Source organism: Anopheles gambiae, chromosome 3, assembly GCF_943734735.2.
Source record: "Anopheles gambiae chromosome 3, idAnoGambNW_F1_1, whole genome shotgun sequence".
NCBI classification, from domain to species: domain Eukaryota; kingdom Metazoa; phylum Arthropoda; class Insecta; order Diptera; family Culicidae; genus Anopheles; species Anopheles gambiae.
In genome coordinates, this window is record NC_064602.1 from 88898834 (window position 1) to 88918988 (window position 20155).

Below are 20155 nucleotides of genomic sequence, written 5' to 3' on the forward strand. Positions count from 1 at the left end.
GTAGGGAAGTCGGGAAGTGTGCGGAAGCTATCTTTATTGGTCAAACCATTTGTCACGGTGTAAAAGATCTGCAAATTTGTGAAGCAAGATCGAGACATTTGATAAGATTACTGGGAAATTAAGCATTGAAGTGGATCGGTGTTTCCTGATCGCGTGGTGTGTAAGGATTAAAGGGATAAGGGCAAGAACAGTTTTACCGACGGCAGCATTTCAGGCCACATTTGCGTCTGCATCATTGCTGGAGCCACAATGTGTTTTTAATTTTGTAATTTCTAACGCTTGCATGGAAATTTGTTTTGAATATGCTTGAGTTGACAACTATTTTTGAATTTTTATAGTTTACAATGTTTTCCCACAGATTTTTGACGTATTTTTAATTGTTTCCTCAATGTAATAGATTGTTTCCCAAAATTTTTAGAATTAGTTGTTTTCTAAAAAGATAAGATGATGTCAAAAAATTAGGAAACATTAAAAAAGTTGTGGAAAATCCTGTGCGAAGGAGTGATGCTAAATGTGTCTCTGTTTCTATTGAGCAATGTAAACAGTAAACTCTTTCTTATTTCAGAGCCGATGAGACTGTCTAATTAGAGGTTAATTTATTTTAACATTTGTACCTTCATGGCTTTAAAATTAATTTAAATAAATAAATAAATAAATGAATAAATATAAAAAAGAAAATATATTAGTACAAAAATAAATAAATAAAAAAATTTATTAGTTAATTAATCAATACATAAGTCTATCAATAAATAATTCTGCTGTCTTAACTGTTGCTATAGGAAATAGCGAACACGATTTCAGATTGGAGAATAAATCATTGAATAACCATGGCAACACCATACACAAATAAAGGAGATACAGATTTTAGAGGTTTTCCGAATTAGAGGGGCAAAAATTTACTGAAAATGAAGGGAACGTAAACAATGTTCCAATAAGAGGGGTTTTTCTAATAGGAGAGATCTCAGATTAGATAGAATTCACTGTAATTCCACTTTTCTGGCGGAGAGTGTTGCAATACTAGCATGTCAAACATTCAGATTTGCTTTAGTGCCTCTTTAGTAATTATTTATTGCAATGAGTGTGTTGCAATATTGGCGTGTTAAACATCCAGCTTTGCAATAGTGCCTATTTTATGCCTCTGTTTATTCAAGTTTGTTTGTTTACTAACGGTTTACTGTTTCCTTCTACTCATTCATCTAACAGCTCTGCAGTTTTGCTCACGTTGAAATGATTTTAATAAAAATGATCTGAGTTTTTTTAAGGAACACAATAAATATGTACTAAATATTTATTTAGATCGTATGATCATTTCTCTGAGGTACTTTGTTGATTTTATTTCGCTGAAATTACGAAATGTATATTGTATTTAGACTCGAGCAAAATTCAAAATAAAACAGCATTTCGCTAAGGATTAAGTCTTCCTTAAAAACGCATTTCGATTTAATTAATTTACAATCTACTTTTTTCAATTCAGTAGCATATCTGTTTTTGTCTACATTCGTTTAAACCATTTTGATTTTTTCTTGAACATTGTGTTGCTTTCATCATTTCTATCACTTAAAACCTCATTTAAGTTTTCTGCTTTTTGAACTACGTTTTATACTCATTAACCTTTTTTAAATCTCATGTAATTACAGATCAAACCGCACACATTAATCCTTTCCTCAAATTTTCAAATTTTCCTCAAACGCATTTCTAGCAGCAAGCCAGCGACGCAAGTGCATTTCCACGTATTTATCACTCGCTTGCAGGCACATTCTACTGTGAATGTGCATTGTTTGATGCATATCACAGGGACACGCGCCCATTTGTTGTCCTTTCCCACTGCGGGGTCGTTTGTTTGACATATTTTGCATCAACCTCTCTCTCTCTCTCTCACATGCATTTGTGTTTTTGTGTAGTGTTATTTTATTGTTTTACCTTCTCCTTCTATTTATCAGCGTGGCATGCCAGCGGGCACCAAGAAGTACGGGGACGGGTATTTGTCCACATGTCCACAGAATTGTCTTTTTTCCGCCAAGCAAACTAACAAAACAAAACGCACAGAGCCACAGGCACAGGCAGCCGCCGTCGGCCGGAATGTAGCTAATTAATTCGGGAAGCGTGAACTTTAAATTGCCAGTGTTTAGATCGACCAATTAATTACGGTTAAGTGCCTTGTGCGCGTTCAGGGCGAGAACGAACCATACGGATCCCACTCTGTGCGTGCTCCTGCGTGCGTGAGCAGTCGTTTGCCGACGGCATAAACTATTTATTTTATTTCTTTTAGACGGGTTCACGCCACCTCACGATCGTGGCTGTACGTTTGGAAAAATGTTTTATACCGTTGTTCTATGTTCTACCCTTTTCCTCAGCCAGAATAATTAATTCTATGCTGTGGATGGTTGGTGGGCTTCGAAAGAGGCGAATGGAAAGGTTATATTTGCATTCGATTAATAGGAAATTATTTATCACCTCGATAGGTGTCCATTTTAAGAAACGATCGATCGTGACGAAACACGAAAAAATATTTAATTTTCAATTTTTATCTTTTTTCAACGAATTCCCATCCATTCCGGATACGTATTTTAAGTATGAAACAAAATGGATTAGAACGAACAGATTTGCTTTCTAAATATTTGCATCAATTTCCTAACGGTGAGCAGCACAACTTGTTGATTGAAATGGATTGATCCGCGCCGAGGTGAAAGCATCACTCGATGGAGACCGATCAATTACGTTTCGTTGGAATGTAGATGTATTGGGTGTTAATGTGAAGCCGGTTGCTACGCCCGCTTTGATGGATTAATTTAATTTTTCCTAGTTTGATTGCTTCATTTTCTAATCGTTTGTTTCTTGCTCTCTCTCTCTCTCTCTCCCTCCATTTTAGTACTGGTGAATCGGATAAACAGCACCTTGACTCATCGAGCGACTCGGACATGGAGGGTCCCAGTTTGGCATCGATGGCGTCGGGCAATGGTGTGGGAGGCCCGGGTGGCGTTCTGCACGCCACCACCGGCGGTGGAATGCATCTCGGCACGAGCGGTGGCACCCTTACGTCCGCCGCGTCCGGAGGAGTTACGGCCGGCGTACTGGGTGGCGGTACAACCGTTGGTCCCGGAGCGGGCGGTGGCGTTGGGCTTGGTTCCACGGGGTCCTTGGAGCATCATCATCAGCACGTCGGTGGCCACGCGCACCACACCCACCATCAAGGTACGGCAGCACATGCGCACACAGCCGGTGGACAAGGACAACAGCAGCAGCAGCAGCAGCAACAGCAAGGACAAGCGCATACGCACCACAACCATCAACAGGCACAGCAGCACCAGCAGCAGCACCAGCAGCAGCAGCAACAGCAGCAGCACCACCACCATCATCACCATCATCAGCCGCAACCGCTCGGTACGCGAAATGGCAACCTGATGAACATTGGGCCCGGCGTGGGCAGCAAATCGACCTCGATCGGATCGTTGTCGGTTGCGGCCGCCTATTCGCACTTTCACAACGTGATGGGCTCGATGCCACTGTACGATATTGGGGACTATCAGCACTTATGATTTTAAGCAAGGTCCTGCCTCGAGGTTTCGAGGAGAGAGAGAAAAAAAAAACAAAACGCACGCGCACGCGAACTTTAACTAGTGAAATTAACACAAACTACTCAAATCTCAAACTTTCGCCCGGCGTATGCGTCTTGACTCTTCTGTGTGTAATCAAAATATTTTTTTTATTATTTTCTTCTCGCTAAGAATAGTATATTTAAATGGAAATGAATGCATATACTAGACAAACTGTACGCGCTGGCATTGAGTTTATTTTGCTTGGGTTGGAAATGAAAGAAATGAGAAGATTTCTCTTAGAAGCATGCTTGTTTCGCCTAAAAGTATGCACTGCGTTGGATTATTGCATGTTTTACAGGTGGGCATGCTTCATAGACTTCGTCTGACATTAATTGATACATTCATGCCATGTTTGGGATCGCCTGAAAAGTCCTTTAAAATCGATTCCATCGTATTGTGTAGCTTTTTTCACTACATCAACACAGAAACGACAACTTTTGATTTATCTTGCAGAGCGCCTAAAGGTATATAGTAGACCGTTTGAATTAAATTTCGTTAGAATTCAGAAGAAAACTGATAACGGTGTAGGAATTATGCTTAGGTTAATCGTTATTCGTCGCAATCATTACAATTTCTATTACCAGTAAAGTCATATCAGCGAGTGTCATATTGGTCATTGGCTTGAAAATCAAGCAGAATTGCGTGCATTAAAGGTAAAAGAAAATGCAATTTTAAATTAAAGTCTCCATTTCTTTGTCTTCGGTCGATAAAATATAAGTTTGGTTCATTGTTCGGTTGCATTCGCTCACTCTGCTGAGAGATTCGGTGAAAGAACAAGACAGATTTGCTTTCATTTTCCCAAAAAGGTATTAAAACACTTATTTCGCACTTCCTTTGCATACCTTTAGGCGGATAAAATTGATGTTAATTATACAGACCTGTTATGAACATTGTGGTGGCTTTAATACTTTTTATGTAATTACATAAAAAATACATTCTTCATTAAACAAAGCACGCAGCTTTTACAACTTTGATCAATTATTTCGAGCAAAAGATTTCACACGGATTAAGAGTATAATTCCAAACAGTAGCTGAACAATACTTCTGCCATTCGCTGGTAACGACACTACCAAACCGTGAGGGCAAACGATGTTGCTACGGGTAACACACCCGGTAGGCGCAAACGAAACAGTGGCATTACGCAACAAAACGGCGTACGCTGCACCGTTATCCGCGTGTCAGAGGGATCTCGGGCGAGGATAAACGAACAAAAAGACACAATCCCAAACATACAAAGCGACATGATACCCTCTCTCATTAGTAGCGCCCGTTTGTTGCTTTGGTGTCGTGGGAAAATGCTGCACCGACGTGAATGCAAAGGTACGCAGCAGCATCCAATCGGAATCGTTTGGCATTTTGCTAGTTTCATCGCAGCCATTGGAAAATGTATCTTTTTCATACACAAGTGAGTGTACCTTTCTCGTGGCACGTGACGGGTTGGCATGATAATTACTTCGCCAACGCAGGTCGTCCGCGCATCCATCCGATTTTGCACACCTTTCCACGTGCGGCACGTGGCACGGGAGACAGTGGCAAGGGAGAGGAGTGCCAGGGTTTCAATCCATTCGATGTAACGCCTTTTAATGAAGCGGTATAATAGGATTGAATCAATGGTTGTGTGGTTTGTCGGAGGGCCGACTCCGATATGATGATGATCGATTTTAATTGGAAGCACAATAATGGGTTTGTTTTGTGGTAGGCCTAAATGCGTTGCTGCTGCGTAACGTCTCCATGGTAACGGGAGCGTTGCAGCGTGGGAAAAGGTAGGATATGCAACTAGAAGGGAGGAACTTGCCAACAGGATATGTATTTCCCATATAAGGACGCATGATACAGGGTTTCCCACGATTTATTGGTTGGTTCCCACGATTTATTGGTGCGTTCCCACGATTTTTTGGTCATTTCCCATAATTTTTTGGTAGCAACCCACGATTTATTGGTCGGTTCCCAAATATTATTGGTCGGTTCCCAAATATTATTGGTCGTTTCCCAAATATTATTGGTCGGTTCCCAAATATAATATAATATAATACCGACCAATAATATTTGGGAAACGACCAATAATATTTGGGAACCGACCAATAATATTTGGGAACCGACCAATAAATCGTGGGTTGCTACCAAAAAATTATGGGAAATGACCAAAAAATCGTGGGAACGCACCAATAAATCGTGGGAACCAACCAATAAATCGTGGGAAACCCTGTAAGAACGGATTGTTTGGAGAGATGTAATATTTGAAGGAAATGTATGAGGAAAGCTGCTCAGTTAGATCCTAAGTGTGGCGTATGCTGAGCATACTATGCTCTCGAAGCTACTAATGGGCTTGACATTCAACAACATATTGAATTACACTTGTTAGGAAGATCAGCAATGCTTTTGCATGTTTCGATTCATTCGAGATTTGAACTCATTAAGAGAATTGCTAAATCATACGACTAACTAACTGTACTACGAAGATGATTCCCGGTTTGAACGACTGTTCCGGTGTACAATCTTGATGACCTAATTAATCCCTTCCTCCTGTAACTGTGGACTTTTTTCTAATCAGAGTACCGCATATCAAAGTCCAAATTGGACCGATGGGAGCACTCACTCACGTGTAACGTTCGGTCTAACGCCTACCACCAGCAAAACGTGTTAATCCAAGACACATGCTTTGCACACAATTCCGCCGCCTGATTTTGACTATCTAATCCCATATGTTCTCGTGATTTTTGAATGTGACGATAGTGATTGTTGCCTGTTCGATTCGTCATTTTTTTCTTTTTATAACGTATTTGGCCATGCTTTGCTTATCTTAATCCCTACAATCCACCGGTCAAACCGGTCGTTATCAAGCCATAAAGAGTTAATGAGTTAGGACTCTTTCAATGTTGTACTTTATTTTAACAAAATCTAATTAACTTAATTCAGGTAGCTAGTTTTGCTCCAAAACAACAATCCCAAGTTGAATGACATTATAATATCAATTCCATTCATAAAAAAACCTTCTGCCAGTAGCTAGTAGCTAGTCGCTCTTTATAGTACTATCAGCTAGTAGTGGCTCAGACAACACGCAACAATCGCAAACCAGGTGAACAGTCTAGTGAGCTCAAAAAAAAAAAAGGAAACATTAAAATGCAATCGACAATAACTTATCAGTTCAATTACGGTGCGATATTACCCACACACCAGGTACGTCAGATAGCGGCGTGTAGATGGCGCCCTTCCGCACAGGGGGAAACACCTGATAATGAGCTTCCCGCTTGTTTCTTTCTTTTGCGAACAACCCGTTTTGATAATGATCGTTTTTGGACATGGTAGCCGGCTATTAAGACCCCTGGCGTTTGATAAAGCGCACCAGTAGACGTTTGGAGACTGCACGGCTACGCAGCAGCGGACCTGCTACAGGACGAAGATGTTTGCATACCTAACGATCATCGCTGCCGTGGTCGCATTAGCCCATGGACGTGAGTATTGCGGATTGCTCCCAAGCAGTCAATGTGAAGCAAATACATTAACACTTAACAACCTTCCTCAGAGTGTACTGTCAACATCCGGACGCAGCTGAACGCGCGGGAACCATTGTTCCTGCGCAACAATCAGCTGTGGGCACCGAACGGACCATCGCTACAGTGGAATGCCGGCGAGACGACACTGATCGCCTGCCCGGGCAACACAATCCAGAATAGTAAGTATGAACGTGAAGCGATAGCCGGGGGGGTGATAATGCCGTTCTAATTGTTCAATTCTATCACATCAGCTGGAACGGTTACTGCCAACATTCAGTGCGTCTCTGGAACGACGTTCAACCTGGCTGGATCGAATGTGAACATTGCCGATGTGTCCTGCACTGCCCGTTCGACGGGATCGCATCAAACTACGGGCCAGAGCTGTGGCAGCGGAGGCACTCTGCTGAACCTTGGCTTCGATGTACCCGGCGTGGGCTTTGTGACGTACATTCAGTCATGCTACAACATGCAGACGGCCTCCGTGATTTACACTCGCCATATCATCCCTGGAGCGGCTATTAGCCGTAGGTATCACTAGATTAGTTTCTAAAAGAATGTCCAATTCAATAAGTCCGCGCTCTTTACAGATAGCATCAGCGAGTCTTATCGTCCCTCGTTCAAGACTGCCGGTACTGCTCCGCATGTCCAGCCGGCCACCTCGTACACCACCGCTCAGCAGGCGATCCGCTTTGCTCAGCTGCTAGGATCGCAGGCTCAGGCCGATCGGTTCATCACCTCCAGCTCGTACCTGTCTCGTGGCCATCTGTCGCCCGATGCGGACGGTATCTTCCGGCCGTGGCAGTGGGCAACCTACTTCTACGTCAACGTCGCTCCACAGTGGCAGGCTACGAATGCCGGCAACTGGCTGGTCGTTGAGAACGCCGCCCGCAACATTGCCGGCCGACTGAACGAGGACGTGCTGATCTTCAACGGAGCGCACGATATTCTGACCCTGCCGCACGTCAATGGCCAGCAGGTTCCCATCACGCTGGAGGCGGGAGGCATTCAAACGCCCAAGTGGTACTGGAAGATTATCAAATCGCCACGCACGAATGCGGCGATCGCGCTGGTCAACAATAACGATCCGTTCCGCACGAGCATGCCGGCCGGTGAGATGCTGTGCCAGGACGTGTGCGGCCAGTATGGATGGGGCAATGCGAACTATGGTAACTTTGCGCGTGGCTTCACCTACTGCTGCACGGTGGCGGATCTGCGCCGTGCCATTCCCAGCATTCCGGCCGAAGCGGACGCGGCCAATGTGTTGCGTTTTTAAAGCGTGTTGTAAATGAGTGCAATTAAAGAGCAATTCCACCGCACTGGGTTTTGTTGATTGATTGGGGTTTGGAAAATTGACCGTAAAAATGAATAGCAGCAAAGGATGGATGATAAGCTCTCTAGCTTGCTTAATCCATCTATAAATGTAGGGATAAGCTCGCTAGCTTAGGCCGTTTTAGCAGCGAGTCCTTCAACATTGCCCGTAGGTTCGAGGCTTTGCTTCTTAACCTTGGTTTTAAAGATGATTGTTTACTTAGTTGGCTGTGGCTTAGTTTAATTTAATTTTACTTGTGCAAACAGATCAAATAATGATGCTCAACATAGTCAATAGCGTCGAAAATGTCAATTTACTTGCTAATGATTAAATTTGTTACCGGGCTTCGGACGCCATCGATTGCGCTTCGATAGAAACGAGAGTACTGTTCTCTTTTCAAAACACAGCGCCATCTGTTGGTGGGTGCACGCATTACAAGCAAAGCGCGCGGTTGCTGCTTTAAAGCTACAGTGATAGAAGTAACAATAATATTACTTTTGCAAGGTTTTTTTTTTTAATTTGTTAAACATTTGATTATTTATCTGGCAGTAAAAATGTTTGTGAACAACACCAAAGGCTTAAATATTATTTTTTTGTTCAACTAGTTTACACACAAAAATACGGTTCAAGCCTTAATCAAGTTAATTTAAATAAATAAAAATAGTTTACCACCTAACCAGTTATGGCTTGTTTTCCAAATATGCTCGTGTTTTTTGTTGTACATTTAACACGTTTTTTTAATCCGCACTTTTGACTACTGACTTTATGAGATTAAGCAGAGTTCGGTCAAAAGTAGTTAAATATAATAAGAAAGATAAATATCTTTCTATTTTTACTCGTTTTTTTTTACTGAAATCGCTTTTTTTTGGTGTTGCTTTGAATAATGCTCGTGTGTTGTGGCCATTCCCTATAGGGGATGATAATTATTCTCACCAACTCTCTCCAATGCACCTTACGCTCTAGTTTGCGCTCTCCTCTGTTTTTATTCCTTACTATGGTACTATCTTCTTTCTCTATTCCTGTTCATCTTTCTCTCTTCACCGCGCGGCTACATGAGGTGAAATATACAGCGAAATGAACTATTTGACAGGTGAAATATATAACAGGTAAAGGTAAAGGGTTGGGGGAGACACAACATCCGCTTTCAAATCTCACTTAAAAATAATATATTCTTAAGCAGAACATTCCCTAATTGGAAGAAATAATGAGCTGTTGACTCAAAATGGACGAAATACTCCATATTGAAGTCATTCAATGGGTCGAGTTACAATTTTGTGCACGTTATTTGTTTACATTGCACATCAGCTGGTTACTGTGATGCTTTATCCGTCAGATATTTCGCCTGTCAAATAGTTCATTTCGCTGTATATTTCACCTCATGTAGCCGCGCGGTCACGTTGGATTTGGCGCAATGTACTTTAAATGATCCATGTAACCATGTTCAGGAAATCATTAATGTTACTCGATGGTACAATGTCTACGTGCAGTAGGATGGCTGTAATTATCAACCGAAATTAGAAAAAGTATACTAAAAATTAAAAAAATAATACAAAAATCAAAAACACGTTTTTAATGCACTGCAATCCAAAATAAATTAGCCTTAAAAACGTGATTTAAGTTTGTTTATTTATTTTTTTAAATTATAAGCTTTCTTTGTACACCATAAAAAAAGTATGTAATGTTGTTGAGCATACGTAGGACTATCCTGCTATGGTAACAATAAGTCACTGAAAGCCAAGCTCACTTCACTAGTGGGTACAGGCAGGCCTTGACCGACAGCGGTTGTTGTGCCAAAGAAAAAAAAGTTATTGAGACGTTTCCAACAGAATTCTTTCACCGGAATGTACAATAAATGGGGCGGGGGATTTGCAGTTGATTTCCACAATACCCACACTTGTTACAATACCCACATTGCTCAGCTTTCTCATAACATTACAGAGTTTGCAACCCAATAATCCAGCACAGAGGTAAGTTTTTTTTTTGCTTTAAAAAAAATACACAAAACCACAAACCGAAACCGAAAATTCCAAGCGAATGTGGTTTACAACAAAACCAATATGAATACACCAAACGCGAAAGAGGAAAAATATGTTTCTTGTTAACATATCGCACCCACATTCATCCCCAGCACTGTAAAAATAAGTCTCTCCTTGATTCTACCGTGCTGCTGAGAGACGGGGAGAGAGTTTTGCACATTCGCAGAAGCGCAAGCGTATGTGTGCGCGTTCTGTGGAGAAGCTTGACTTTGAGGGTAGTTCCCCGAACAGTTTAACCGGCACGGAAAAACTCTATCACAAACAGTCAGTAGAGAAGAGACCGTTCAACAAGTGTTGTGTACGTGCGTTCAATGTCGGGCAGTGAAACAAACCATTGCAATGATTTACTGTGCATTGCCGAAATCTTCGAATCGATCGCCAATAAAGATGAGCAGGCGTTGGCCCGCACCCTGGAACGATCGTCCATCGAAACCGTGCTGCTGTTCGAGTCTGTTTACGGCATTTCGCCACTGCTGCACTGCGTACAGACGGGCGAGATGAGTCGGCTCGGATTGGTGCGCCGTTTACTCGTGAGTGGCCTGTGCGATAGTGAGACGGTTGATAGCAAGGGCCGTACAGTGCTGGCTGGCTTGGTGGGGGCACAACAAGCGCAAACACAAGGCACCGCAGCCGGCTTTCTCGAGCGCATGATCGAGATCGTCATCGAAGGAGCCGACGATACGACCGCCTGCTATAGGATGCTGAAGCACAACTCGCTAGCGCTGTTTCAGGCGTTTCTAGAGCTGAAGCAGTTCGATGAGCGTCGGCTGTTCGAATGCCTTACCGGTGCGCTTACAAAGCTAAGCGTTAAGCAGGTCCTACTGTCGGCAGATTTAAGAGTGTTTGTGATGTTTAAGTTGGCCGATTTTGGGTTTCGGCGTTTGTCGGGCGATTGGACGGGCGGGTGCGACAAGACTACTGATGAGTGGAAGGACCACATTGACGTGGTGAGCGACTGTTGGAATGTGATTGGTAAAAGTTACGACACCGGCTCGTACGGGGATGTTGACGATCGGCTGCTGCAGCGACTGCACGTGCTCCACAACCATCTGTACTTTCTGCAGCACAAAAAGTTCCTCGACTATTTGGCCCTGCGCGAGGCAATATTTTGTGTGGCCGTGTTTTGGAACGTTTTAAAAAATCCAGCAACGTTCACGGTTTATCGTGTTATCGTCAACAAACGAATAGTGATAGAATGTATCCGCATGATTGCATTTCAGCTGATGAAGGTGAAACGGTTCCTTGAGCAGACAGAACAGAAGCTATGCGAGATTGTTAAGGAAGGCGAAAGCTTAATAGTGAAGAAAAAAGAATATTTGATCGAGGACATCATGAACAAAATGAAAATTTCGTGTAAACCGACTGTAATTAAACAGTTTGAAGAGAAATCAATAGCAATTGGAAAAGGTAACAGCAATCGTGATATGCTCATAAAAGATATGATAAAAAGGATAAGGAAAGACGATAAAGAATGGGCGGATACAAAGTCACACGAGCTGAGAGCACTTCGGCAAACGCAGAAAGAATGGTTGATTGAACAACTTGAGACTAGGTTGAAGTGTGTCAAGCAGCCGAAAAACGTGGCCGATCTTATAATGGCAGAATTGAAACGGAACCGAGTGGACACAGTTGCGGCAAGGATCGTAGCAAGCGAATCATTCGATTTGGAGCATCTGATGCGAGGGAAGGATCGACGCACCAGACGCAAAATGATCAAGTGCTACGGGCAGTTGAGGCAGCTTTACTCACTGGACAAAATCGTGCTCGCCTTTGCTCAAGTGGCAAGAGTAAATCCTGCCAACGTGGAATTGTTCCAAGACAGTTTAAAGCGCACCGTCATGATACTGGGAGAGATGTTGAAAAACACCAACAGCACCCCGAACATGCCGAACGATCGGTTAGAGGATGCGATGGGCCGCATGATTTCGCACCGGTTCGCGGACATTGTCATTTCCATACGCAACAGCTATGCGCGACAGTTTTCCCTCTCGCGATTGCTGATTGACGCAGAGTTGGAACGGCGAGTGTACAGCTTTCTTCCCAATCATACGGTCGCTGTAAGGATGGTTATAAATCTGCTGTTTGTCCTAGTGATGGTAGAAGTACGGCGCAGCTTCTACGGACAGTTGGTACGGTGCGGGTCGCTGGAAGCGCTGCGATCGCTACTGATCTATGCTGGCGAGAAGGATGTGTTGTTTCCTACGATACACATAGCTTTTGAGCAGGTTACGGGATATTTTTCCCTGGTGAAAGAGCTTTTAGCGGAGTTGCGTGAAAATCCAATAGGTAATACGATTGAGTTCGCGCAGTTAGAGGAACAGTTCGAGGTACAGTGTGGAATTGTTGAGGAGGTGCAGGCGATGCTAGCGACCGAAAGGGAGCTCGATTATGAGAACCTGCGCAAAACGTGCTTTTCGTGCAACGATTTACCCACAATACGGAGGCTGCTGCACTGGAAGATTGACACGTACCGGCCGAATGTGGTGCTGGAAAGTATTTGCAGCAAATGGAACGCCAAAACCTCGAACTTATCGCGCATCCACTGGATGGACACTCGGTTAACTTGGATCGATACCGAAACCATGTCCAATAAGCTAGCTATGATTACATGCGCCATAGGAGATGCCGATGCATACTACAATATTGGTCACACAGGCAAGCTGATTGAACAGCTTGGCATAGCGGATGAAGTAGACGAGGAGGGCGTTGATCAGCTAAATAAAAGGCTAGCTCCGTACTACGCGAACATATTCTTCCTGGACAACAAGTGGAAGGTACTGGAATCGTTCTGCAAACAGCGACGACTATCCTGGAATAAAACGCTCGTACGGCAACTGCGCCAGCGAGACCAGGAACTGCTGCAGACACTATACGACGAGCGACGCCACAAACTGAAAACGATTTTCGAGCAGAACGACATCCAGACGGTCGAAGTGCTGCAGATTGCTAACATTATAATAAAGGAAGATACTCTTGCCTCCCTCGAGCATCTACAGCTGGAGTTGTGTGAAATACTGACCGCGGTCGGTTACTTTGGCGACAGCTTTCACTGCGTCAAGCAGCGCATTCCGATGATACAGGGGAAAAACTTTCGCAACCTACTGGCACACGACTCACTGTCCTACAACATGCTGACAGACAGTGGGAACGCCAAAACGATATTGAATGCATACATCTTTGTTCACACCGAGGTGCGTCTGTTCGAAAGCCGGCAACAGGACCCGATCGAGCTGCACTTACCCTCGCTAGCGGATATGTACCGATGGCTTGAGGAGCAGCAGCAACTCCTAGCCTCCTTCCAGTGCAATGACGTGCGGCGGGTACACGCGCTGATGCGATCTGGGGGAGCAATTACGGCCTACTTTTGCTTCACACCGAACGCTGAGCACTATCCGGCCGCAATGCTTTCGGCAGGCAATACGATACAGGGCTTCTGCGACCGGGCTCCTTCGATTGTGCCCCTACTTGGTCGCTACTTTCCGTACCTTCGCGAGTTGTATCATCGGCCGGAGTTTGCGCTAGAAACTGCAATAGTGCAACGCGATTTCGAAACGGCGTTTAAGCTCGTCGATGAAACGAAACCACTCGAAGGGCTGTTCTACTCGTGGCCCAAGCTTATGATGCGCCTTTCGCCAGCCGCTAAAGCTTCAAAGACACTCACCGAAAGACGAAATCTGTTGGACCAATTCCTAGATTACGGCAACGAAGAATGTATTCGGGAAATGGTTCGACTATATCCCGATTTTTGTAACACCCTGGTGGATCGTCACACAGTAGACAAAGCAATTCTTCGAGGACTACGCTCAACTGCCGAGCTAATGATGCAAGGGACGAACCAAATGTATCTAAACGCTCTAGAACGGTTGGTCATCCTGCACTGGAATGATACGTTGGAAAATATTACGATAAAATCACCAAATAATGATGAGTTCATGAGTACAATACTTCGAGCAGCGATAAAAGCAAGAAATGAAACAGCGTTGAAGCACATTCTGGGTAAAACACAAACCAATGCAACAATACTGGGTGAATGTTACCTCACGGCGGCTTCCTTCGGACGGTGCAGTATTCTGAAACATCTGCTACAAGTGTACCCACTGGCGGATCAAACCGTACTATCAACTGCCATCCACAAAGCCGCTCTTAGCAACCAGTGGCCCTGTGTACGGTTGCTATTGGAGGCAGACGCACCGGTTGATGTGCTAGTTACAGGCTACCAGGATGAGGATGCAAACGTTTTGCTGCTACTGGTCGCTAGTGGGCAAGTTAAACTGATACGACGAATCAGGACCTTAGATCCATCGATTTACGGTACGCGCACAAACCATCCACTTGCGGTAGCTGTGGGCAACGATACAGCATCCGGCAGAATGGTACAAGCATTGAGGGCACACGGATTTGGCTGGCTCGACAGTTCAGCGACTCTGCATGAAGTAATATTGGAAGAATACGAACAACCTGCTTGGAAGGCAATTTGGGGTGAAATTGATCACCAACTATCGCGGTATCAGTTTACCAATGGTTCTGATCATGTTGAATTCAACGTAAGCCTGCTTCACCGGTGGAAAACAATCTGTTTCGTGGAAGAGTGCAACATGGACCGAACTTCACTGTGCTGTGCGGCAGAAACGAAAAATCCACGTGTGATACGGGAACTTCTAGATCGTGCCTGCAGTATGCGCCAGATTGAAGGCGTTGGAGTCCTCGGAGATGTTGTATTTCAGAAAGAGGGTTCCTTCGTACATTACTACAAAAAAGCGGACAATGTTACATGGAGTATGGAGTCGTGCTGTGCTGATATGATCAGCAGAATGGAAGGATTACTCCAAGAAGGGATGATTTGGCATGAGCTTACGATAGTTGTTGGCAATGTGTCCGTGAGTATGACTGTACTGAAAGTCACGCATGTGCCAAAGGATGTTGCATTGGAGTTGAGGGATAGTACCTTACTGGAGGATAATCTGCAGGACCTGCTAAACTTCACCGATGCATTCGGAGGATCGAAAACCGTAGTATACGGTACGTTTTATCAAGGACAACGTGCAATACATTTCTTGCGAAATGAAGACCTTGCCTGCGTATATGACGTCTTCCCACCGGATGCTTCTGTCGACTTATCCAACACCCTGAACATCAGAGCAGCTGAGGGTAAGACTGTTTTGGGAAAGATTGTAGAGGCTCACTTCGATCTGGAAACGGTTCAGCTGCTCGTGCAGCACGGTGCCAATCCTTTGCTGGCTGACTGTCATGGCAACTCGATCATCCATAGCGCTTTGTGTATGCTACCCGACGCAGCACTGTACCTAATGGAAGAGTGTCTCACGCGAGATCTACGCAATGCCAAAGGGGACACGTTGCTGGAGTTGGACGATCGAACCGATGGCAACAAACTCATACATATGGCCGCATCATGCGGCCAACAAATCGTCGTGGCAAAGCTACTCGACCTTAACATCGACGTAACTGTTCGGAACGCGTACGGCTGTACACCGGCCCATGTGGCGGTAGTTGTGCCGTTGGTAAACTCAATCTCGACGTTGAAACAGCTGCTCGATTACGACCGGACCCCGGTGGACATGACCGACAGGGACGGCGGTACCTTGTTGGTGTGGGCGGCCAAGACCGGGTCCATCGAAATGCTGAACTTGATCATGCAGTACAAACCTAACCTCACGCTGCCAGCTAATCGGAGGGCACTGTACGAAGCAGTGAATCTACAGTATGTCGATTGGGCGAAACGATTTCTGCAGCATGCCATCGAGGCCGGTGCCCGGGAGGTGACCAAAATGGAGGATGCGGCGGATGACGTTGTGATTCTGTCGTTGCGGTGTGCGGATTTTGAACTGTCGAAGGCGCTACTCGAGTATGAGCTGCAGCACGGCCTAGAGGACATAACAGAGCGCGATCGGCCGCGCATTGAATCTGTGCTGAAAGCGTCTACCTCCAAGATACCGCAAGTGCCGGTTGAGCTATATCTGAGCTTGAAAGGGCTGAGTGAAGATAGGAATTTCCTGACATATTTGCGGAACATGCTAGCAAAGCTTGAACCTTCACGTGAGAAGGATTTCAATTAAAAGCATTTCATGTGATCAAGATAGTGTAAAACCGTAGTCTCCCTGAGTTTAGTAATAAAAAATTTACTCAAAATGACACCGCAGACGTATATAAAATTCAATTTTAATAAAGAGAAAACATGTTTTGGAAACATTCGACCGAGAGTTTAATGAAACAGGTAAACTTACAGACTCAAGTCAAAGGTCAGCAAGACGCTGACTGCCTACCGATCATTCTACAGCCTGACAAAGCAGTTCACCTTAATGAACCAGTCGCGACGGACGAAAGGGACTATAAAGTACCCGTTTAGTACAGGTACTCACATAAACCTCTGAGATATGGAAACTGTCCAAATCTGACGAAACCCTCTTGGCCACTTTCGCGAGGAAGTTGCTGAAATACTTCTAATGCTCCGTATGTGTGCAGGCACAATGGAGGATGTAATGACGAGCTATATGAAATGTACCATGAAAGCGTGAAAGTGTCCGCCATTAGCGGCCGGGTAATGGATTGGCTGACGAAGGCGTGAGTGGTTAGCTTGATGATCATTGCAGCTTGAGTCCTTGGTAGCTTGATGATCATTGCTACTGCTCAATGAAAGTGCGTCATGACATGCCGAACACGACATGCGAATGCTTGTGTTCAACACGAAACTCTGACTGACAAGCTGAGCTTAATGTCGGCGCAAGCAAAATCACGTTTTTTTTCTGGCTGTGAACAGTGCTGCCAAATACCACTGTAATACCATTGTTACAGTCACCAACACACATGACTGAAACGAAGCTTAACTCAGATCACGTGAGATGATCAGCTGTGAGACTCAAACAATTGTTGCGACCATCATATGTTTGGTGACATTATTTTAGCACTCAACTTTTGGTCACTCACTTAGTCACGACATTTTTGTCGGTGATAATCACGACATTCTTGGAATATACTTGGCGTGTGGTCCCAAGCACCAAAATTATCGCGCTATCTGCTTTGATACTACGATACGAGATACCATTTCATTTTTTTCTTGGAACCACTCGCACGCACCGCATATCTCCCATGACTATCGTGATGATCATCGACCGAAAATATCGCGACAAAGTGACTGACCAAGAGTTGGTTGCACATAATGTTACCAATCATGTGATGGTAGCATCAACTGTTTGAGTCTCACCTCTGATCATCACAGTAGAGCTCATGACGCTGACATGATTTGGTTTCAGCCGGAATTTTTCAAGACTATGGTAGTGACATTTTGCAGAACTGATCACAGCAAAAATTTCATGACATAGTGACATAAAGCGTTGGTTGCAAAAATGTCACGAAGCATGCATTGGTCACACCAATCGTTTTGAGTATCACAATTGATTACGGGACGCTGCAATGGGTTTTGTATCAGCCGGATTTTTTTTTATGAAATTGACATTGACATTTTTTAGCAATGCTCTCCTCCTGAGGCCGACTGAGACAGCAAAGCGGTTATAAGGTTGCCGGATAATGCAAGGCAAGGCAAACTTACAGATTTTTCTGGGTACAAACATCATTTTCATTTGCCATTGATATTTAATTATCTGAGATAAGAATGAATATCACGCAAACAATGAGACCCCAAAATTTGGCTGATTTATACCAAGGGGTATGAGGAAGCTTTAGGAAGTAAGGAGAACACACGTGCTGTCTCGCTTACACTACAGCATCGAACCATCGCTCTGTGTGTTCCCTCTTCTATGCGAACAAAACCTTCAGTCCCCTTGGTCAGAATTAGCCAAATATTGGGATCGTATTGTTTACGTAGAATACATATGTGTAAAGTATTATTATTTATAGCCAGAAAGCATCTCAAAGCAATAGTTCCTGGAATCGTGCGTGCAGCTAGACAATGTAATTCCATGCCCAATAATCAAAAATTAAATAATAACAACAAATAATAATTATCATTTTTGATAAGGTTTCCGGAATTTAGATTATAAAAGCGTTCCTGATTGATGCATCGAATCATTAGCCTTTCAACAGTCATATGGCTCTTGTTCTTGTCCCAGCATCAGACGCCGAATTAGCAAAGCTTCAAAATGATATCATACATTACGTTTTTAATATCCTTGGCAACTTTCGCTAATCGACGTAAGACATTATAGCTTTCTTCGATAAGGTGAACGTATAGCAACATTATCAGTTTTGAGATCTTTTCAGAGTGTAATGTTGATATCAAATCACAACTGAACCAAATGGAACCACTATTCCTGCGCAAGAATGAGTTGTGGACTCCGAACGGACGATGGTTGCAGTGGAAGACCGGTGAAGCTACAATGATTGCCTGTCCTGGTAATCGAATCCGAAACAGTACGTTTCACAGTAGAACTAGTCCATAATGGTTGATTCATAACCATTAGCTCCTTTTAATATCCGATTCTCTCTTCAGCTGGAAAAGAAAGAGCCTACATTCGGTGCGTGTCTGGAAGGACGTTTGCCTTAGGAGCATCACATGTAAATATTGCCAACATTGCTTGTGTTTCCAAAACTACCGGAAAGCATCGAAATTCGGGCACTAGTTGCGGTAGTGGTGGAACGTTGCTGGGCTTGGGATTTAATGTTCCGGGCCTTGCTTTCATAACGTATCTTGAAACGTGCTACAACATGCAAACGGCTTCGGTGCTTTTCACGCGTCATACGATACGAGGATCAGCTATCAATTGTAAGCGTGACTCGAATGTTGGTTCCATAAAACATAACTAATAGGGGGTGTGTCTTTCCTTGCAGATGCCATTACTAAAACAAACCGGTCAACATATAAACCGGATGGTGCCCCTGCAAATGTTCCATTTGCCACGGCTTACGCCCAAAAACGGCAACTTAAACGTTTTACCGATCTTCTGGGATCCGCTGCTCAGGCGAAACGATTCATCTCGTCTGGTTCTTTTCTTGAGCGGGGGCACATGGTACCGTTTGCGGATGGTATATTTCGTCCATGGCGATGGGTCACCGATTTCTACGTCAACGTCGCTCCCCAGTGGGTGGCAACGAATCGGGGAAACTGGAAGGCCGTTGAAGCTGCAGCTCGCCAAGTCGCGGGTCGCTTAGAGGAGGATGTACTGGTTTTTACGGGAGTTTACGACATTCTTACCCTTCCCCACGTAAATGGCCATCAGGTTCCGATCACACTGGATGCCAAGGGTATTGAAATACCCAAGTGGCTTTGGAAAATAGTCAAATCTATACGCAGAAATGCTGCCATCGCACTCGTCACTAATAACGATCCGTTCAGAAGAAGTATGCCAGCTGGTGAGATGCTGTGTCAGGATATCTGTGCCCAATACGGGTGGGGTAATGCAAAGTATGACAAATTTGCGAGTGGTTTCACCTACTGCTGTACGGTGAAGGATTTGCGGCGCTTTATTCCTACTATTTCTTCCGAAGTTGATGCAGCGAATGTGTTGCACTTCTAAAATGCAACTGCAGTTAAACAACACGTACTCTTCAAGATAAGGGTGATAATGCCACGCTTGCCGGTTGCCACGATAACGGTTGTAAAGAGGTAGATTAAAGTGATGGAGATAGATGAAGATTAGTCAATACATCAATATTGCAGAACTTTGTTAATAAATAAGTCAAAATAAAGTGATTCAATTCAAACTCTTTGCTGGGATCAGTGTAATCAGGTGTATCTCATCTCACTAT

At 44.0% G+C, this 20155-nt stretch overlaps 4 protein-coding genes across 4 annotated transcripts in view; all 4 read left to right on the plus strand.

The window, feature by feature from the left end:
* LOC1280941 (protein sine oculis) overlaps window positions 1-3772 on the plus strand; it is a 29105-nt gene extending 25333 nt beyond the window's left edge. Inside the window, exon 6 of the mRNA XM_061655298.1 lies at window positions 2870-3772. Within this exon, the coding sequence (XP_061511282.1) occupies window positions 2870-3536 (667 nt within the window). The 3' untranslated portion in view covers window positions 3537-3772. The remainder of the gene's footprint in view (window positions 1-2869) is intronic.
* Window positions 3773-6896: 3124 nt separating this feature from the next.
* LOC1280939 (uncharacterized) lies at window positions 6897-8621 on the plus strand. The gene is made up of 4 exons (XM_320813.5): window positions 6897-7048; window positions 7120-7269; window positions 7342-7614; window positions 7678-8621. Exons 1-4 carry the CDS (start codon window positions 6997-6999, stop codon window positions 8361-8363), a joined length of 1161 nt encoding a protein of 386 aa, XP_320813.5. The 5' UTR covers window positions 6897-6996; the 3' UTR covers window positions 8364-8621.
* Window positions 8622-10643: 2022 nt separating this feature from the next.
* LOC4577910 (uncharacterized) lies at window positions 10644-16587 on the plus strand. Its single transcript, XM_001238383.2, has one exon. The coding sequence runs from the start codon at window positions 10747-10749 to the stop codon at window positions 16507-16509; it is 5763 nt and encodes a 1920-aa protein (XP_001238384.2). The 5' UTR covers window positions 10644-10746; the 3' UTR covers window positions 16510-16587.
* Window positions 16588-19403: 2816 nt separating this feature from the next.
* On the plus strand, window positions 19404-20132 carry LOC4577911 (uncharacterized). The gene has a single exon (XM_320812.5). It carries the CDS (start codon window positions 19414-19416, stop codon window positions 19921-19923), a length of 510 nt encoding a protein of 169 aa, XP_320812.5. The 5' UTR covers window positions 19404-19413; the 3' UTR covers window positions 19924-20132.
* Window positions 20133-20155: the final 23 nt, after the last annotated feature.